The 19,139-nt window shown below is 40.9% G+C and overlaps 1 protein-coding gene across 1 annotated transcript in view; it reads right to left on the reverse strand.

Moving 5' to 3' along the window:
- Positions 1–19,139, reverse strand: part of zbtb16a (zinc finger and BTB domain containing 16a) — a 95,854-nt gene that overhangs the window by 30,140 nt on the left and 46,575 nt on the right. The window contains exon 4 of the mRNA XM_060891325.1: positions 6,887–6,973. Coding sequence (XP_060747308.1) covers positions 6,887–6,973 — 87 coding nt within the window. The remainder of the gene's footprint in view (positions 1–6,886; positions 6,974–19,139) is intronic.

Consider the following 19,139-nt stretch of genomic DNA (forward strand, 5'->3'; position numbering starts at 1 on the left):
GACCGTGCCACCCGTTATCCACTTGATGAACACAAAATGAAATAGGCAGACCCTTGTAAAGCATTTGCTGAAGATATTTAGCTTACTGGCTCCCATAAAGGATGACACTGAGTGCCATAATTACAACTCCACTACAGAGAGCAAAGAGGAGAGTGGAATCTAACTGTAAGCATACAGCCATATTCAGAGAGTGTGAGGGACTCAGACAGATGGGCCCTCCGCTGGAGTGGGGGACAGCTTGCACGGTAATGAATGTAAAATGAGATATGGGGATAGAGTCTGGCATGGCTAATAAGTCATTTAATCATCGGCAGCTGACCGGCACATGGGCACCAGTTTTGCTTGCTACCTTCGCCCTTAAATCTTAAGTGATGAGAAGTTATTTCCTAAAAAAAAAAAAAAAAAAAAAAGTATGAGTCCTCCACCATTATCTGAATTCCTTATTTCTACCTGAATTGGGGGTAGCATTGCAGGTATCCTTGCAGGTGTAGGCAAAGACATAATTCTGTTCTCCAAACTAGAGTTCTAATAAGGTTTCGAAGATTATTCGGATTGGGGTTCAGAGTAGGCCTTTTGTAATTAAAATGATCAAGATAATTAAACACAATCTATTTAGCTAGGTCACTTCCAATTCATTGTTAGCTAGCTAGTAATATCCTCCAGAAAAATAGCTGTCATGTTTATAATCTTCCCATAAGTAACTTAATAATTCAAAGGTTTGATGCACTAAAACGTGTGCTTCGTGATGACTCTGAAGGGTATCCAGAATGCTTCCTTTCCAGTTAAAATTTCTCCCATTGAGAAGGTACCTTAAACAGACTACATTAAGGTAGTTGCATCCAGATTGGAATAGGTTATAAATACTTCCCAAACAAAGCATTATTTTTTCCCCGTGCTCTTCAATGCCCAGGTTTGTCAATGCCCTTCTTCTTTTGCACAAGCACCCACTTTGTGTTGTGCAACTTTAATGCGCTCTGACAAGTTAATAACGTCACAATTAAGTAAATGCTTAACAGACGCCCTGTTTGCGCTGGTGTGATAGAGATAATGGACGTGTATGACATGACCTCTGTTTACCAGTGGCACAGACCTCGTTTGTGAGCGACAGGCACGGGGAGACTGAGAAGATGGGGGTCATTTGGGGTGCGAGGGGCATGATTAGGGAATATTTTGAGGTGGGGTGGGTGGTGTAGGGTGAAAGAAACAAAAAAAAAAAACAAAAAAGGGGAGGAGGTACTGCTTTTTCTCTTTGCACCACAACACAGGCATGTTGTCCTCTTGCTTTTCTCTTGCTCTGTCAAAACTATTTCTGGCTTGAGAAAGAAAGTGTTTACTCTGTGGCCTGGTTCGCTGGAGTCACGCCGTGTTCCCACCGAGCAAATCCACTGTTCCCTATCCAAAATGGTTTGCATATTTTCCCTGTAACACAAGGCTTAAAAAGGATGAGGGGGAAATCAAGAGGGTGGGGTGAGAGGGGTTGGGGAGACGCTGCTATTATTACTGGATTTACATGCAGTCAGCTGCTCGCTCCGTTTACGCAGCTTTTCTGGAAACACAGAGGATTCTCTCTCGAAACTGTCGCTGTTCAAGAGGCCTGGCAAACCGCTCATGTGGTCTAAGCTTTAAACAGGGTGCTGAATATTATGGGTCTGAAAAATCACAGATTCTCCAAAAAGGCCCCCATTAGCAAACACAGAGGGGTTTCCTGGTCCGTTCCACCTGCTCAGGCTCATACCAGCATTGTTCTTTGAGGTTCCAAATGCTATTCATAGCCACTCACACTGTGCAGCCTAGAACTTTCCTCCCATATCATATGCACCTCTCATCACTTGAGAGTGCTAAACTGAGCTCTCTACTAAATACCATATCTTGATGCTAAAACAGTGACTCCAACCAAAGTAAGACTGAGATCAATACACCTTACACGCTATACACCGTTAAAGCCCCTTTAGCAACAGTCACAACAGCATCTTTTTTTTTTTTTTGGCTTTCTAATCCCAAGAGATGAGTGAAGTAACTTCAAATTGGGCTCTGCCCTTTAAAGTAGGTCAAACTCGAGCAGCACTGGAGCTGTGCGTCAACAACAGCACATGATGTTTTTCTCTCAGTCTTGGCACCAAACACAACTAACTATTTTGGTGCCTTAACTAGACACTGTTTTAAAGGCCCAGTGTACACAGACGTCAGAGCGAGTGACACCTATCCAAAGAATGCCAGCCACATAACCGGTGTTGTTACTGGCTTAGCTGCTCATTTATATCATCTTACTTTTGATTGGTTACTGAAATGAGATTAGTTCCTAGCAAAGCCAGTTTTCTCTGGTTACTGGAGGAGGTCTGAAGAATAAAAGTAAGTTAGAAAAATCTAATTTGCACAGTCTTCACTTTACCCCAAATGTGTCTGCCAAGATGAAGTGAGACTTCCATTATTTGCTAGCGACATTACAGGATGCTTGCTCTTTTTATTCATGTACAAAAAAAATCCATTTATTTCAAACCTTTTTACCCTTAGCTCTTTCTGGATTTTTATTTTTTTTTTTAAACTTATAGTGCCGGAAAACAGAACACGTGATTATCAATGCTCATATATTTTATTTGTGGGGTTTTATGGTTATTAGTCTGTTTACCCAGTCACTTGAATCAAAAGGCTTTAATCCACATGTCAATAACTCAAAAACAATTCAGCCTATAAATACTTGACGTCCATTGATGTATACTGATTCATTGTTTAAAGGCAGGCAACATTTACATGACCATGTAATAGATACAGTCAATAGATAATAGATGTTACCTTGAGTGTACCACCTCACTGACAAAGAAAGGTACAGGTTAGTATTTTATTTTTCCTGAGTTAGTAGCAGAAGTGGAAAACCAAAGAAGTAAAAAAAAATGTTTTGGCTGATTAACGACATCCATGTTATTAATAAATGATAAAACTTTGAAACGTAATAAAGGTTTAAATAGTAAAACACCATAATTGTTGTTTGTTGAGGGTCAGCTTCTTTTTTTTTATGGCTGTAGTATGACAACAGCTGAATTCTCTGATGTCAACACCACATGCTGGGAACTACAATGGTGTCCATTGAACATCTGGTGATGCCCATGGCCTCAGAAAACTGGCAGAGTTCACTGCTGCAAGGTGTTTGCTAAAACATGCTAACTATCAAAGTACAAGTGTGGCTTTTGTTTAGCCATTTCTTACTTAACACTTCTGCGATGTAATAGAATATTCACAGGGCATGATCCGTGAGCAGATGGTGTTGATTTCAAAGTCAGTGGGAAAGTAATTATTTCTGAAAATAAGCTATTAGCGATTGACTTTGTTGGGCAGCCATTAAACTTGTGCCAAACATGTTAATTTTTCCATGAACAACTTGGATCACGAAGGCTTTTGAAATAACCCAGTCATGGAAGCCAGTCCATTTCAGCAGCAGTGGCTCTGATAACATTACAGGAAATGACCGTTGCTCCAAGCACGTCAAGGGCCTTTAGTTTGAATAGCTGCCAAATTGAAAACCAAGACCTGGATGTTTACAAAGGCACGAAAACTTTTGCCATCATAAACAGAACCTCCGAGCTGGCAGTCATTAACTATTTATAAAGTGGGTGCAACAGCGAGTTACATATCCACTAGAGAGCATGTGTGCATGCGTGTGTTTGTGTCTAAAGGGATGTGTGTGCATGTAAACAGAGGATTGGGGTGATGGTGACAATTATGCATGCAAAGATTTTGGCAAAAAGTAAGAAAGATGACTAAAAAAATTCCCCTTCAGGTTACAGGCTTTACAGGGTGCACAAACATATGGGTGAGCATACTGAGGGACTGGGAGTATGTGTGAGGGGGGTGGAGGACCAGTTGTATCCAACTTGCCATGCGTTATAACACATTTAAAATATAAGCCTGGTGTCCACAGAGGAGGCTGGCCTCGATGCTGCTCAGTTCCCTGGCAGGAGGACAAACTCACTGCAACTCACTGCCCGTATTTTGTTTTCTCCTCCAGACTCCAGTTCTATATTTAGCAAGGCTTTCCACCGTTATGCTTCTCTGATCGTTAGCCCTGTTTAACCCCTCTTTACAACAGCCATACTGGTCAAGGCCCTCTGGAGGCCCAGTATGTAAAAGACTAGACAAGCTGAGCCATTCCTGGGATCTGGTGATGTAGTGTAGGAGGCTTGGATGAAGAATAGAGAGAGTGATTTTAAAGGGCCTTGTGTTTCAAAGAGCGATTGTGTTTTTCTGTTTTAAATATATGATGTTTAAATAATTTTAGTGTGAATTGCCTCATATTGGGCTTACCTTAACCGTTCTGCATCTCATTCACCATTCATAAGTTAAGTAATTTAAATGTAAATAATTGAAGGTAGAGTAAAGTACAAACCTACTGGATTACGATGGCACAAAACAGATAGATTAGCGATTGTTTGCAAGTTTAAGCAAGACCAAGATTAAGCTTTGCTCACATCACACTGCAGGAAAGATAGATCGGTCGATATCTGATATCCGACAATAATTATGGCTTAAGATTCCCTAGGAAGTTAATAATAATATGATCAAAAATTTTTTTTTACACATCAGCAAGTCTTGCCAATTCTGACTGCAGACTCAGAACAAATTTTATTTATTAATTTGCATGTTAAACTAAACGCTGAATTTATATGCATTTTATATTATACGTTATCTGCTCCAAAGCTATGTGCATGTGTAGAGCATGTGCGGGTTAATGTCAGCACATTCAGTCTTTTAATTACACAGCTTGCGTTTTTAACAAGTTTTAAATTATTTCCATCTCAACACAACCTCATCCAAGTGTGATTATTAAGTAAATAGTGAGAAGAAGAGTTTATGACCACAGTAAAGTCACACAGCATTTCGTATTTGCTCGACATTCTGAAGAAAGGATGTTCTGGTTGAAAATAACATCAAACGCAGGCAAGATCATTATTCGCAATGCCTTTAATTGTCCTATAATGTCCCCATTATTAATAAACACTGCTTGGGAATAACCTTTTCCTCTTATTACCCTGTGGAACTATGTTCAGAATAAATACAGAAATACACCCAAGTTATTAGTTTAATGCCTTTTTTGTCAGCCTTACAACCAACACAATTATAAATACATTTAAATCTGTAACATTAACTAAGGTTATTTAATTGCACATGCAGAGCATCATGACTCATACAAACATGCTCAGAAATGCAGAGTAATCAGAGACTAAATGTTTACATGACAATATTCTATTTAACTGACTGGATATAAATTTCATCTGGCTTAATCTATACCGACCCGACTTTGTACAGGATCTTTTTTTTATGATGATTGAGTTATCAGACGGATTATTTATGGATTATTAGGCTGCATGTAACCATAGTTACTGTGGACTGTTAGGCTATGTACGTGTGTGTATGCATGTCAGGGTGCTGGAACATTTCGTAAGGGCAGACAGTTGAGGGTGAAAAGTCTGAGCATGGCACGATCCCAACATACTGATACCACATGCATCAACACATCAATAAATCCCTCCGTCCCGCCACCCTTTGCCTCGTTTCTTCCTCACCCAGCGGCCTAGCCTAGAGGAGGTCATCATTCCTGGGATGGCAGCATGTCAGCACAAAGTCCGTACTGATGACAACCAATACAAGCAGGACGGGGTGGACAGTGGGTTAGTTACACTTCCACTCCGCATGCTGGCATCTTCTCAGAGGTTTCCTTAATGTAACAATGTTATTGTGGGAAGATTAATAAACAAACCAGCCCAGCCAAACTCATGCAAAGCTATTCTGTTCCTGTACCCATAATTCTCCTCTTCAAACCAATAAACAACTGGAGGGAACCAGCAAACTTGAGATAAACACCCTAACTCCAAAACTTGTTGGAAGTGATCATCTAATATCCGACAAGCCAGAGAAGAGACCAGGCTCATCTCTACACACATGACTGTGACCCGAGAGTTTCATCTGTTTATAAATACTCAGAGCTGCTGGTATTACATTGCTTAATGCTTGCTCATGTAAACACACTTACAACAGTTTTACCATGGAGCCTCTTAACCTGTAGCTAGCACTAACTGTAGAACAGTTGTAATGTTTTATAAACTGTGAAGAAAAAAAAGATACCAAATATACAATCTAAAACAATACAATGTGCAATAAAAAACAGGAACAAAATTAAATATTTAAGTAACCTACATGAACACAACCATTAGCTATTTAGCCAGTAAATGTGAGATAATATCAGTCGTTACTCTAGAATTTACTTTGTTTATCTACTGTTAAATAGCAAGCTAGAACCATTGAATACCCACTTACCCTAGGAGCTAGCTAGTTACAGGTCAGAAAGTGAAAAATACAACAACAACAACAACAAAAAAAAAAACCACCACTACATTTCAGTTTTTGACCAAATGAAGCAGTATTTCATGTAGGAGGAATGACCAAACAGCTAATGTAATGTGGATTAGCAACCTAGTTAGCTAAACTACAGTATGTTATTTTTTTTTAAATAATTAATTCATTCATTGCTAAATGCAATTTGTAGAGATTGAACAGCAGAAATTACCATCTATTTCCTGTCAAAAAGGTAGGTATGACGCTGCAATCCAGCACCTGTTATTCTGAAAAGTAGCTAAAGACCTGAATTACAACAGGTTTTAAAAGTCAGAACACAATTCATTTGTTACAAATGTCAAAAACAACAACAACAAATTTAGATAATTAATGTAGTTTTAATGTAGCACAACTTTGATTTTAACCCCTAAACTCCTCTAAATGATGTAAATTATTAAAAGGGGACAAGAATAGTTCAATTCCAACAAATGCCTTTGTTTTCCTATTGTGTGTGTGTGTGTGTGTGTGTGTGTGTGTGTGTGTGTGTGAGACAATTTCTGACCTGTGTGAATCTGTCTGTGTGCTTCCAGATCTTCTTCTTTCTGGAACTGAGCTCCACACTGGTCACACACGATGGCCTTCTCTCCAGCTGCACACAAAAATCAAATTTGACAACATTTTTAAAAAAAAACATTAGAAATTCAGCCATGATTAAAAAATACATAACATGGCAACCCAATACACTATGTATGGTCATAAAATGTGGACGTGCAAAAAGTGTCGCAATCGGAATCCAAACACAGGAACTCGGGCTGCTGTCTCTTGTTTGTTTGTTCAGATGAGGTTATTATGGGTCAGAGCTCTCCGACGTACTACATTCATTCTCTCCATTGAAGGCACGGCACAGGGTGAAGCGCATGCATTATAATTATTATTATTATTATTATTTTTATTACCATCATAGCATGGCCTGCTACAATGCCAGCACCAAATCTGATGATTACAGCACCACAGCAACCAAAACAGGAAGCTGTAGTTAATATAACACAGTGTGATTGAGATGAAGCCAAAGCCTGTTTCGCAACCATTATGGAGTTACAAAACATACTGTACTCTCGTGTGAGACAGGAAGAAACACCTTTCAGTTTTATTAGGGAAAAAAATAGTGCAACAACACATTTGACGGCATGTAAAAAAAACTCTTGAACCAGCATGTTATTACATTTGCAATTCATAAGAAAACACATGTTTAAATCAACAGGGAGCGTAAAGTAAGAAGTGCAGGGCTAAAGCCTAGTTTATGCTTTCAAAAAAAAAAAAAAAAAGAACAAAGCGAAAATTCTGGAAGCCTGAAACGTTCATGTAGGAGTTTCCTAGCTATTTGCAGGTTGTATATCATACAAGAGCAGAGGAGCAGCAAACAGTGAGCAGAAATATTTAAAAGTTATAACACACTGTCCAACAGTATAGTAGCATGCTTCCATAGAGATGACGATGCAGTTTGTTGTGGAGAAAAAATATATACAATCAACAGATAAAGTCCCTTTAAACCGGCTACACAAAACCCTCGATTGCATTGTCAATTATTGTTTATGTTTACATTAATGGATTACAAAAAACTGCGGAATCTTTCAGCAAGGTAGCTTTTTGGAAGGAGTCTCCAGTGTAATGACTCTGTAAAAGCTGTAGCTTTAAGTTGTCTAACACAGGACTGTGTGGTTTGGCTGTAATATTTTTTGTCTTATTTATTTCAAGAGGTACAAAAGAGATGGTTGTAACGGAACAACACTTTGTAGCTGTTATAACATATGGAAACAGGAAAGCTACACAACATTAAGCAAAAGTACACATGGCGAAACCTCACATTAAACAGCCCCCTTTTATACTCCACTATTAGCCAGTCACCACAGAGGTGGGCAGGATGACCAGATTTCTGATTCAGAGATAGAGTTTTACCAAACAAAGCCACATTGGAAGTGTTTTTCCATCAGTCCAAAGACTTTGGAAGCGTGTAGGAAAGCCTTTAGTTGGGCACAGGGATCAGCACTAAGGGCAAAATTCAACTCCACATCTGGGCTGTTCAGGTACTGCAGCAACTTCATGTAGACGTTAAATCATCACATTAAGTAGCAGCAAGAGTTACAAGCCTTAAATCCCATCAGCGACATAAGCAACAGTGGATCATTATCTGGAATGGGTTCATACAGCATGCAGCAACGCAGCAGGGGCGTGCTTTTAGTCCGCAGAAAGAAAAAAAAAAATCACAAAATTAAAGTGATAAATTCTAGCCTTTCTCTTTGATCAATAGATGCTTTTCTGTTAAGTAGGGTTGGGGGAAAAAGTGCAAGAAAAACACCTCAGTTAGGTTTGGCATGATATCTTCTAGCTGCTAAACCCCTTCATCACCCTGCCTGCTCTGTTTTTTCAGGGCTGTGGTGCAGAAAGCAAGCAGAGGGCCAAGGCTAGAAATAACTGGCTCTCCAGCACAGAAAAAGCCGTGGCTATAAAAGAGATGTTTTCTAACAACTTCCACTTCCTCCTCCGCACCTCCTTGGAGTTGCCACAGCGGGGCCAAACCTGACATAATGGGCCCTTACACAACTGAGGTTCCCAAGAAGCAAAGGAGAGGTGCCACGTGCCACACTAGCCTGTTCCCTTTTCACTTCCCCTCTAAAATATTGCACAACTGGAAGAGAGGGATTTACTGCCTCTAAAGAGGACACTCGTGCTGATTGCTCGTGTTGCTGAAAAGAGAGGCCTCATGCATGAGTGTATGAGTGTGTAAAATGCCAACAGCATCCAGAGTGATGAGTGCACAGAGATATAACCCACAACTAGAGTCCGATTACTCTGCACCGAACAAAGGAACAGAATCTGCTACAAAAATACAAAGCCAGTAATGAAGAGACAGTCAATCAGTTCGACATGATTCCTCATCAGGCGCCCTAATCGGCTTGGTCTCCGTGTCTCCAATGGGGCTGTGAATACGCCACAAACAAAAACACATCCTAGCTGCTCTGTGAGCCTACACAAATTGGTTATATAAGACAGTATGCTTGGTAGCAAAAAAAAAATCCATAAAAAAAAAATAATAAAATAAAATAAAAAAAACACACACAAAAAAAAAAAAAAAAACACAAAAAATAAAACACACACACACAAAAAATAACCAGAGCTCCATCAGAACAATGCGTGCAGACGGCATGCTCTGACTCTTTTCTTCAACGGTAACTCTCTGTGCTGTACAGTTTTATTTACACTACCCTCTTATCAGTCACACAGCAGTACGGAGGCTGCCAATTGGAAAGGACAGCCAGGAACTGCATGTTCCCTCGCTCAAGTAGATGTGTACTGCAGGCAGAGCCCCCCTTTTTTATTAACCAAGACAAAAATACTGGGAGACTGCCAAATTTCCCTTATACACACACACACACACACAGGAAAACAAGTCCACAGGACAGTTAGAAACAATAATTTTAAAAAAAGGCTATTAACATAAAAAAGAAAAGATATGAAGAGATTAAACCATTGAAAAGATTGAAGCTACTGTCGACAACAGTCCAGAAAGGGAATGTTTAGGCACAGACCAAAAGCAGACAAATATTGACAGAGCAAACACACTTACACATCCAAAATGAGTTTAGAGTTTACATTCTTAAAATGAATATTGGCACAATGGTTCACTCTTGTTTTATGGAAGCTAAATCTCATAATCCATTTTGCATGCTTAGATTAAAGAGAAAGAGAGACAGAGAGAGAGACAAATAAAGACAGAAGGGATGGAAGGGTGGGTACAGGGTTTCTGAAAGCTTTTCTCTGTACTAGGCAGTTGTTTTAGCTCTTAGGTCCTGAGGTACGGGGTGTATTCAAGTTCAGACACAGCCTGACACAAGGCAAGCGAGATTTCAGGACCTCTGTGGTGTCAGCCACTTCTGATGTCTTGAAGTCTGATCTCCATACATGGGTACAAAGTAAACGGTGTAAGTACAATCCCACCAGTGTGCTGGCCTGCAGCCTTCTGCCCCCGAGCTACAAAAGGTCAAAGGGCCCATGTGTTTTCTGCTTCCTTCCTCACCCCCTCGAAATATCGGCCCTTGGTTATTTAAATTATGACACAGGACTATACTTGCTGTGCTGTGGTGCCAAGACAAAGACCTTATAGAAGTGGAGGAAACAGAAGCCAAAATCTGGGCGGAATCAGCAGGACAGGGCCAAGCTGGTGTGAAGTGACTGAAAATGAGGGCAGACCTCCCGGATTTCTTTACCACCAGCCCCGCACAGATGACCGCTGTTTTAATCCATTTCATCCAGACAAGCATGATCCTGATCAATGCCAAGCTGTAATGGCTATTTAGATGTAGAATGGTGAAGGCAATGGATTACATGGGTTCCAAATAGGACCAAGCTTTTTTTTCCCCCAAGCATGATCACTGGCCACATTCTTTGTAATGACCCATTCCTGGGCATTCGGTTCAAGCAGGACACACTATGAAGACATCTATGGTCTAGGAACTGATACCTTCATGGCAAAAACGAAATAAGAGGTGAGCACTGGTGCCTGATCGATAGCAGCGAGGTTGGCTGTAAGTAGAGCTCTTCCCACAAGCTCTCTTATTTATTCTGGCAGAACCTGAGAGGATGACCACACGGTGAACCCTTCCCCAAACGACCACTGAAACTTCAGCAACCCGCTGGATACAGCAATTGAGGTGCCTTTACAGTGCTGTAAATGCCTTTATGGCTAAAGACAGAGCAGTAGGAGGCCTGGCCGTGCTCTTTCCTCATTTGCAGGCTCTTAGTAGCATGACGAAATATCATGACTGAATGGGTTGCTATGAACAAGAGATGGGCAAAGACCAAAAAGCAAGAAGTGTCCATGGCACAACAGTGATTATATGCTTCTGCAACTGAAAAAAAAAAGCAAGCATGTGGAGACTTATTGCAGGCCTGAGGTTGTTTAAGACGTGAGAAATACCTACCAGGAACTCACAAATTCACTCGTTCACTAGCCACTTAGCGAGCTGCACATGATCCAGACGATCAGGGAGTCAGGCAGCAGAGCTTGCTGTACATGTGCTTTCTCCACAGGTCAATAACTTGTAAAGATTTAGCGTTTAGGGCCCATTATTTCCTGCTTTCAAGTCACACATTGTCAAAGGCAGTCTATGCTTTTATTAAGGCCCAGGTCAGAAACCTGGGGGTGGAGCCAGTAGGAAACACAATGCCCTATGGGACAGTAACTAGGACATAGGAACCAGAGTGGGAACAATTACTTATAACAGTTTTTGGCTTCCACATTTGACACAAACAGTTTCCCTAACCTAAAAAAAGATCTTCAAAGGAAAACCTGAGATATAACGCTGAAAGATCTGCATGCATCCAAACAAATTAGCGAGCCAACTGAAACGACTACAACAAAACACAGAACTTGGTTAATGGAAAATCCAAAAAAAAAAAAAATGAAAACAACAGGACATGTCGAAAACATGCAGAGCTGTTTAACTGCTCTCAGGTGCGGTGATTTACATAGTTGTTTATCGTTTGATTCCAAGTTTTTTTCTCTCCATTAGGTATGTCCAAAAAAAAAGTTAATTACCAGCAGGTTAAAATGGAAAAAGACATCCTTCCTTAGTTTAAAAAAAAATACAAATAATAAAGAAGAGAATGAGGGTCTAAGTCAGGGGAAAAGAAAGAAAAAAGGTCACTTCCATAAATGTCCTTTCTTCACAAATGTGGACAGTGTGACCATTCCCCACCGACTTCCTCACTAAACCTTTTTTTTTTTTTACAATGTCCTGACACACATTCCAACCCTTCCTCCCAGAGTCGTCCCTCTGAGACTGTGTAACACACAAGTAACATCATGATCTTATGCTCTAATAGATACACATGCACAAGCCTGGATCATCTCTGGTCAGGCTTCAGTCACACTTTCATTATATTTGATGAATTAGCCTTGCTTTAATGAATAGCCCATGTTGATGTGCTGTTACTGCAAAATAAGATGGTTATTTTTCCTGCCCCAAAGATTCCTCTTCTGCCAATGATGCATCTTTGTATTAATATGAATGACAAATCAGATTTTGATCTGTTTATGATTCTATTTAATATTGAGGCATGTCCAATAAAAATGTTAGTTCCTGTGTTATTATAAGCATTATAGCAGTTTTTCTGATATATTCAGAAAAAATATTCAGCTTATATTCAAATATTCATGACAGAACCAAGAAATTGGTTCTGTCATGAAGAACGCTGTTACAAAGCATGGACACTGGAGACTCCTTCCGTAAATGTTTAAGGGCTTCAGAACAGCACAACACAGAACCCCAATCATCTGGAGATCACGAGTTTGTATCCCAACGATGTCGCAACCTTCAGTGGCTGTGAACCCGGGAGAGTAAAATTGTTCGTGCCTGATATGCTGCCATGAATAAATTAGGGAGAAAATATTGTATGTTAAATAAATAACCCCCTCGCTATTTCAACTATTTATTTCTTCATTAAAAAAGGCACATTTTTAATGCATGTATAATTAATCTGATATTACGTGGTGTCTGGTATTACGAGTCGTTACTGTCGAAATGTGCATAAATACAAACCTGTGATTTACGTCGCGGATAAAAAAATACCGTCAGAGCTGCGCTGTTGTAGAAAACTAATCAATACCGGCTGACAATTTAGCCATATGGTCTGCTATATATTTTTTTTTTTTTACCTGAAACTGTACTGAATGAAGAAAAAAGCTCTGCCTACTCAGTTGCTGTCTATTAAACATTAATTGCCCACATCAGTGTGTTTTAAAATTAAATCCACCTCGAAGCGAGGTATTTACACAGCACCTAAAACTGAGAACGCTGTATTAGTATTCAGGTCCATGTATGTGTTTGCAACAGTAATAACACAATATGCACGACTGCTATTCATGCTGCACCTCCCAGTGGAATGGGAAGCATAAAAGCAACCCTTGTGTGTCCTGGCTACTTCCAGATGGCTTTGGGACTGCTTTTATCTTTTTTTTTTTCCTTCTATACTCCAGCTTTTTTTCCCCCACATGAAAGCGCTGTCGGCAGATATTTGCTCCGCGCTTCGTTCGCTCCTCATTCGAAATATAAAAGTTTCAAAGAGCATTTCACGAGGGAGCTCTGCCATAAATGGGATTCATAGCTTTTTAATCTGCGCTAAGAAATTGATCTAAAAGTTTCCCAAAGCCATCGTCCCCAACTTACATAACGCAATAAAAGTGTGCCTCGGAGAGCATTTACTTTTATTGCCATTTCATGGGAAGTAAATCATGTTTCCTCCAATTTTGCCCGCTACACATACGCGCATGGATGTGCATACCAGAGACTGACCAACATGCAGAGCACACAGATATTTTGGGAGTCTAAGAGTTCCGCTTATCATGTCACTGACATGGGGAGTGGAGAGGCAAGAGGGAATGCCATTAGTCATGAAATCCTTAATTAAAACCATTGCCACTCGCACACCCACTCTGAGGACGACAAGGTAAACCTGGGAGCATGGAGTACATGTGTAAATCCAGGTCTGAAATAAGGCAGCCCCTGTGGAGGGAGAGGCAGACAGAAACAGATGGGTTAGAATGGGATACGCAGGATGGAGGCATTTATCACGCTACAGCACACACTCCGTCTTCAGAGTCTCCTCCCAGATAAAGGGCAGGTGAGGCTTTGGTGGAAAGATGTGCTGAAGGACTTCAACAGTATTGTGTGTGTGTGTTTGTGTGTGAGAATGGAAGTGGCACAGCGGCTGCCAGCGCATTCCTCTACTTATTTAAGCACCAGCGATGGATGACCCTGTTAATCGTAATCTAATAATCTAAGTAATGTTGGAGATGCTGTTATGCCATTACATGCACACCATTAGGCATTTTTCCACTGAGGAGCCAAGAAAATTAGCCCAAGATATTAAACCCCAGGCTACAATTTCCATTATAGTGCCTTTGTCGCCAGTGTCAAAACCAGGACCAGACATGATACATTACATTAAAATGGCACTTTTTATGGCAGAAGAATTAGAAGGCAAAGTTTGGAATTCAGAATTCATCACATATTATTTCACGGATTATATTTTTCTATTTTGCGTCCGTCTGGACGCCTGCTCAGATGCTGTTTATAGCTATTACCTCAGAAAGATCAGCAGCTGTTGATTCTTTCCCCAGAATCATGAACTTGTATAATGAATTCATCATGAATAATGAACTTGTTCTACAGTTTTTCTTTCCAAACTTGATCAGATTTGTGCTTAGACATGCTACTGGCTTGTGATCAATAACTGACACGGCAGATTTGCTTTGAATTTTTACCAAGTTTGAAGGATCCCATTATTTATCACGGCATAACTGCAAAGATTTAATCTGACAGGGTTTCAAAGTCCTACAGTGGCAGAGCAGGTGTTGATAGAAAAGCAGACTGAAAATGACAACTATTTGTAGTTTATTTTCAATGTCTTAGACATAATCTTATTTTAGGCTCCCCTTTGAGATGTTAAAATCGTAGTTAGAAACATTTGGTGACGTTTGAAAACGTTACCAAACAGAAATGCTTAAATGTCTGGCATTAGAGGTGTATACAGAATTCTTTCAGGTATTACCACTTCCTGTTTTGTACCACACCCCTTTATTTTGAAGGACAGCCTAAAAATAGCCATGCATCGTCTACTTTTCTGGAAACCAACACGTTCCGACACGTCAAAACAAAAGAATTTACTGTAAGTGGATGTATAAGCTTTGAGAAATGGAAAGTGATATAATAAATCCATACAGTGTGGCAGTCGACTCATCACGCCTGACAGAGAGGACTGGCCTTGCTGATGAAAGGAGTATGGCCTTTAAAAAAAAACACACACACACACACACACACACACACACACACACAAAAACAACAAATCCATACTGGCCACAGGCTCCTTTCCAATCTATTTTCTGCTCAGCTGGTTTTAAATGAAGTTATTATGACTCATTAAAATGCCCGCAAGCTTGTGGAAGTCGGCCAATTACAATTTAAATTTAGCCTCCCCTCACACCCGCCCCATCCTCTCCAAATCCCCCTCTCATGCCTGCACCAACACACCACACGACTACAGCTCAACCACTGGCTTACAGCTGCCATCAAAGCCTGAATCTTTGGACGCAAGTTCAGCCTAATAAACAAACAAATCATCATTTTTTCCAGGGAGCTCGCCAAAGGAAGGAACACCAGGAATCTGAACCACACTGCCTTAATTAATGTTGCTTAAAAGCCTCAAAACTGGTTAACAAAGAGACTGAGATTTTCTCTCCGGACACTCGTCTGGATTCTGTGAATCAGTTACAGGATCTTGGTTTGGCTCCTATCTGGTCAGCCGAAGTCATCAAACACGCTGTTGCGCCATCGAGGCTAAACCTAGATATGGTTTAAAAGTATTTTTGTGGCTGCTTCCACTGTTTGTCCCCCTCATAAAACAATAAAAGGTAGGACAGTAGATAGACTTAAGCACCTCTTCCAATGCCACTGATGTCAAGGTCCCTGACTGACTGAACACCGTCTGAACATCCAATTCACTTAAATCTTTTCTTATATAACCATTCTGAAAACAAGGGCATTGTTTCCATCCTTCAAGCAAGGAGTGGCACAGACGGAACAAACGTCTTCTCCCTTCTAGTCGCGCCTGTGAGCCTTTCGCTTTATTTCTCAGCCTGCGAATGGCGAGTGCACACGTGTGTGTGTGTGTGTGCGTGTCTGTGTGTGTGTTCTGCTGTCTCGCTCTCATTTTCCAGCAGAACAAATTAATCCGTGCCCTTCCAGCAACGCTCCCTCCTTTTTTTTTTGACAGAGGCTGCTCAGAGGAGAAAAATGATGAAGCAAATCCAAAATTCAATTGCCTGTGTTCTGTTTTAGAAGGCACACAGTGTACTGTACAGACCATAAAACTCCCAAACAGCCTCCAGACGCTGCTGCAATCACCCTCCATCAAAACACTTTGTCTCGCATACAAAAATAAGACCCGGCATTGAGCTGAATACCAAATCAGCCCACCGGGGCACTTGCTACTTAGCAACCAAAAGGGATTTAAAGCTGCAATACCCGACAACAAAGGAAAAAAGATCGGGATCTTTTACAGGGTATTACGGCTGGTCCTACAGTTTATTTGACGGTTCTAATCAGAGATGTTAGCTCCACAGTTCTTCGCATTTCCATCGTAGTATTGTTAAAAAAAACAATACACCCCCCCACCACCACCCCCCGGATATTAGAAGGATAACAATAAGAAAGACCAACTGAAAAACATAACAGTTGATTATAACAGTGATTATAATGTTGCACTCTAAACGCTGCTCTAAACTGTGGGCTGGATTATATTTACGCTCCTACTCCACCAAAACGCAAGAAATCAGATCTACGCTTAGGCATGTTACTGGTGTGTCATCATTGGCTGAAATGGCAGTTTGGTTTATGAATTTAAGCCAAAGTGGAAAGGTCCGTGCATTTTTGCAGAAGTTAGTTCTGACATGCTGAGAAAAACCTCTCTAAATGAAGTGCTAGAGAAGGTGTTTTATTAACGAAGCACTACAAAAAGATTGCTATTAGGTTCTCTAATGCACTATGAGATTTAGCTTTAAATAAATAAATAAATAAATCTCAGTAACAGTAACGCACGTTTGTAGTCGAGTGTTCAAGGGTTAGAAAGAGGCTTGCTTTAGATTCTGCTCAGGGCAGATAGTCTGGAGGGTTCATTAAAGGCAGATAAGAGCATGGAGCAATACACCGTAGACAGCGAGTGATGTGCTCAATGATGGCAAACATCAAAGGCATCACCGGCAAACAGACAGCTTGTGTACGCTGGTTAGAGCCCGGCATTAGAAAAGGGAACACGGCTTCACATTTCTCGGTCCATGGGAATAAATTCTTTTAAGCTTTTCGATGAAGGCCAAACTTGCTGCCCAATTACAGCACCATTACCCTGACGCCTAATCATCTCTCCTCTCCTGGCCCCCATAATGGAGGAGATTTATGCCTCGCATAATTCAGGCGTTGTTGTAAATGGGGGTTTAATGTACATCAACAGGTCAGGGGAAAGTATTATGGGTTTAAACCACCAGAGAGAAGTTAGGGCATGCGGCCAAACAGAAGCTCAGGCCATTTATCCGCGCTGCCCGTCATCCCCCACTAATGCTCAGAGAAAAAGGGAAAGGGGAGGGAGGAGAGCGAGAGCAAGAGTGAGCGCGAAAGAGAGCGAGTGAGCACGCAAGCAGGGGCTTTATCAGCTGCTCTAAAGAATTTACATGAGAGCACACACCGCAGGGGCATTTTCCTATTTTTTTTTTTTCCCCCAGCTTTATTTAGAGGCCTTTCTTCCAACCTTTTCATCCCACCCCGTTTGCACAGCTCTCTGTTTTGGAATATGTGGTTTGGAAGGCAGTCAAGTTTCATTAATTTCTGGTTTGGGTACAGTATGTTCCTGGCCACACATCTGCGAGCGATCATAAATGCTCTGGAATGCTGGCAGAACATCCAGACCTGCCGGCAGTCGATGATGTCATCGCGCTGAGGGAAGATCTGGCAAGCGGCCAGACTGTGGGAGCACAGCGCTCACTGGTTCTGACAGCAAGAGAGAAACAGAGAGAATGAGAGAAAGAGGGCGCGCATGAAGGAGACGGCAAGAATAGCGAGGCAGGGATATAGAAACTGAGGAAAAACCTCTTTTTTCCTCTCACTTGTTCCCTGAACTCCACACATGCCTCACATTTTTCAAAGTCCTAAAGCTTTCGGCATGTATAACTCCCCCTTTCCTTCCTTCCTCTCACCCGAGCAGCAGGTGTCTGTCAGGTGCATAGTGAGTTAATATTATTTTGAGAGACAGAATACTGCTCTGATAACCTGTACCATAAAAGATGAACCAGGGAGCTCCAAAGGTTTTACACGACACCGTTAATGGCACTTTTATTCAAATGAACTTTTAACAGAGACCAATTCAAGCACATTACTGAGGATCCTGTGGAAAAAGTCCCACAAAGGCACTCTTGCAATCCTGAGATTCAAAGTGCCAACCTTTTTGTTGTTGTTTGGAAGGTCAGGCTCAAGCCACAGCACTGCCAAGCTGTCACTGTCGGGCCCTTGCGCAAGGCCCCTAGCCCTCTCTACTCCAGAGGAGCAGTATCCTGGCAGACTTTGCGCTCTGACCCCAACTACATAACAAGCTTGGATATGTAAAGAAACAACAGTCACTGTGCTGTGATTTAAGTAAGACTAATAAAAGCTGCTTCTTCTTAAATACTGATTGACCCTCCTGTTAACCGAAGCAGCAGAGAAACCCACAGAACCATAGAACCTCAGAACTCTCTTATTGACTCTTAAGTGTTAGATCATTTCCAAGACATGGAAAGTTTGAATCCCAGTAGTACCACAAAGCATTCATTGCTCTATACCTCTTACTAACTAATTGATCAGGCTGACGCAAGCACATCTTGGGCATATTCTGTGAAGTGGTAGTCCACTAGTTAAGGTTCTAAACTAATGATTCAGGACTGATCTCTGAAAGTGACAGTAGCTCTGACTACAGCTCAGAAACTTCCTGAATCCCAGACTCTGGTTAAAAGGGTCCACCTATTGATGGCGGAGTTCTTTCACAGTTTTTGATAGAACTTTTTTGGTTTTGGCCGTAGCCCTTTTAGATTATGAAATGTAATATGTAATACCTAGCCAGTAATCTACAGCTTTGACAAAAAAAAATTAAAACATGTCTATATTAGTAGAATGCTTGGCAAAATGTTAAAAGGAAAGGTGATTTAATGACAGAAAATCAGCCTCCCCAAGGTG

Source organism: Tachysurus vachellii, chromosome 17 (genome assembly GCF_030014155.1).
Source record: "Tachysurus vachellii isolate PV-2020 chromosome 17, HZAU_Pvac_v1, whole genome shotgun sequence".
NCBI lineage: Eukaryota > Metazoa > Chordata > Actinopteri > Siluriformes > Bagridae > Tachysurus > Tachysurus vachellii.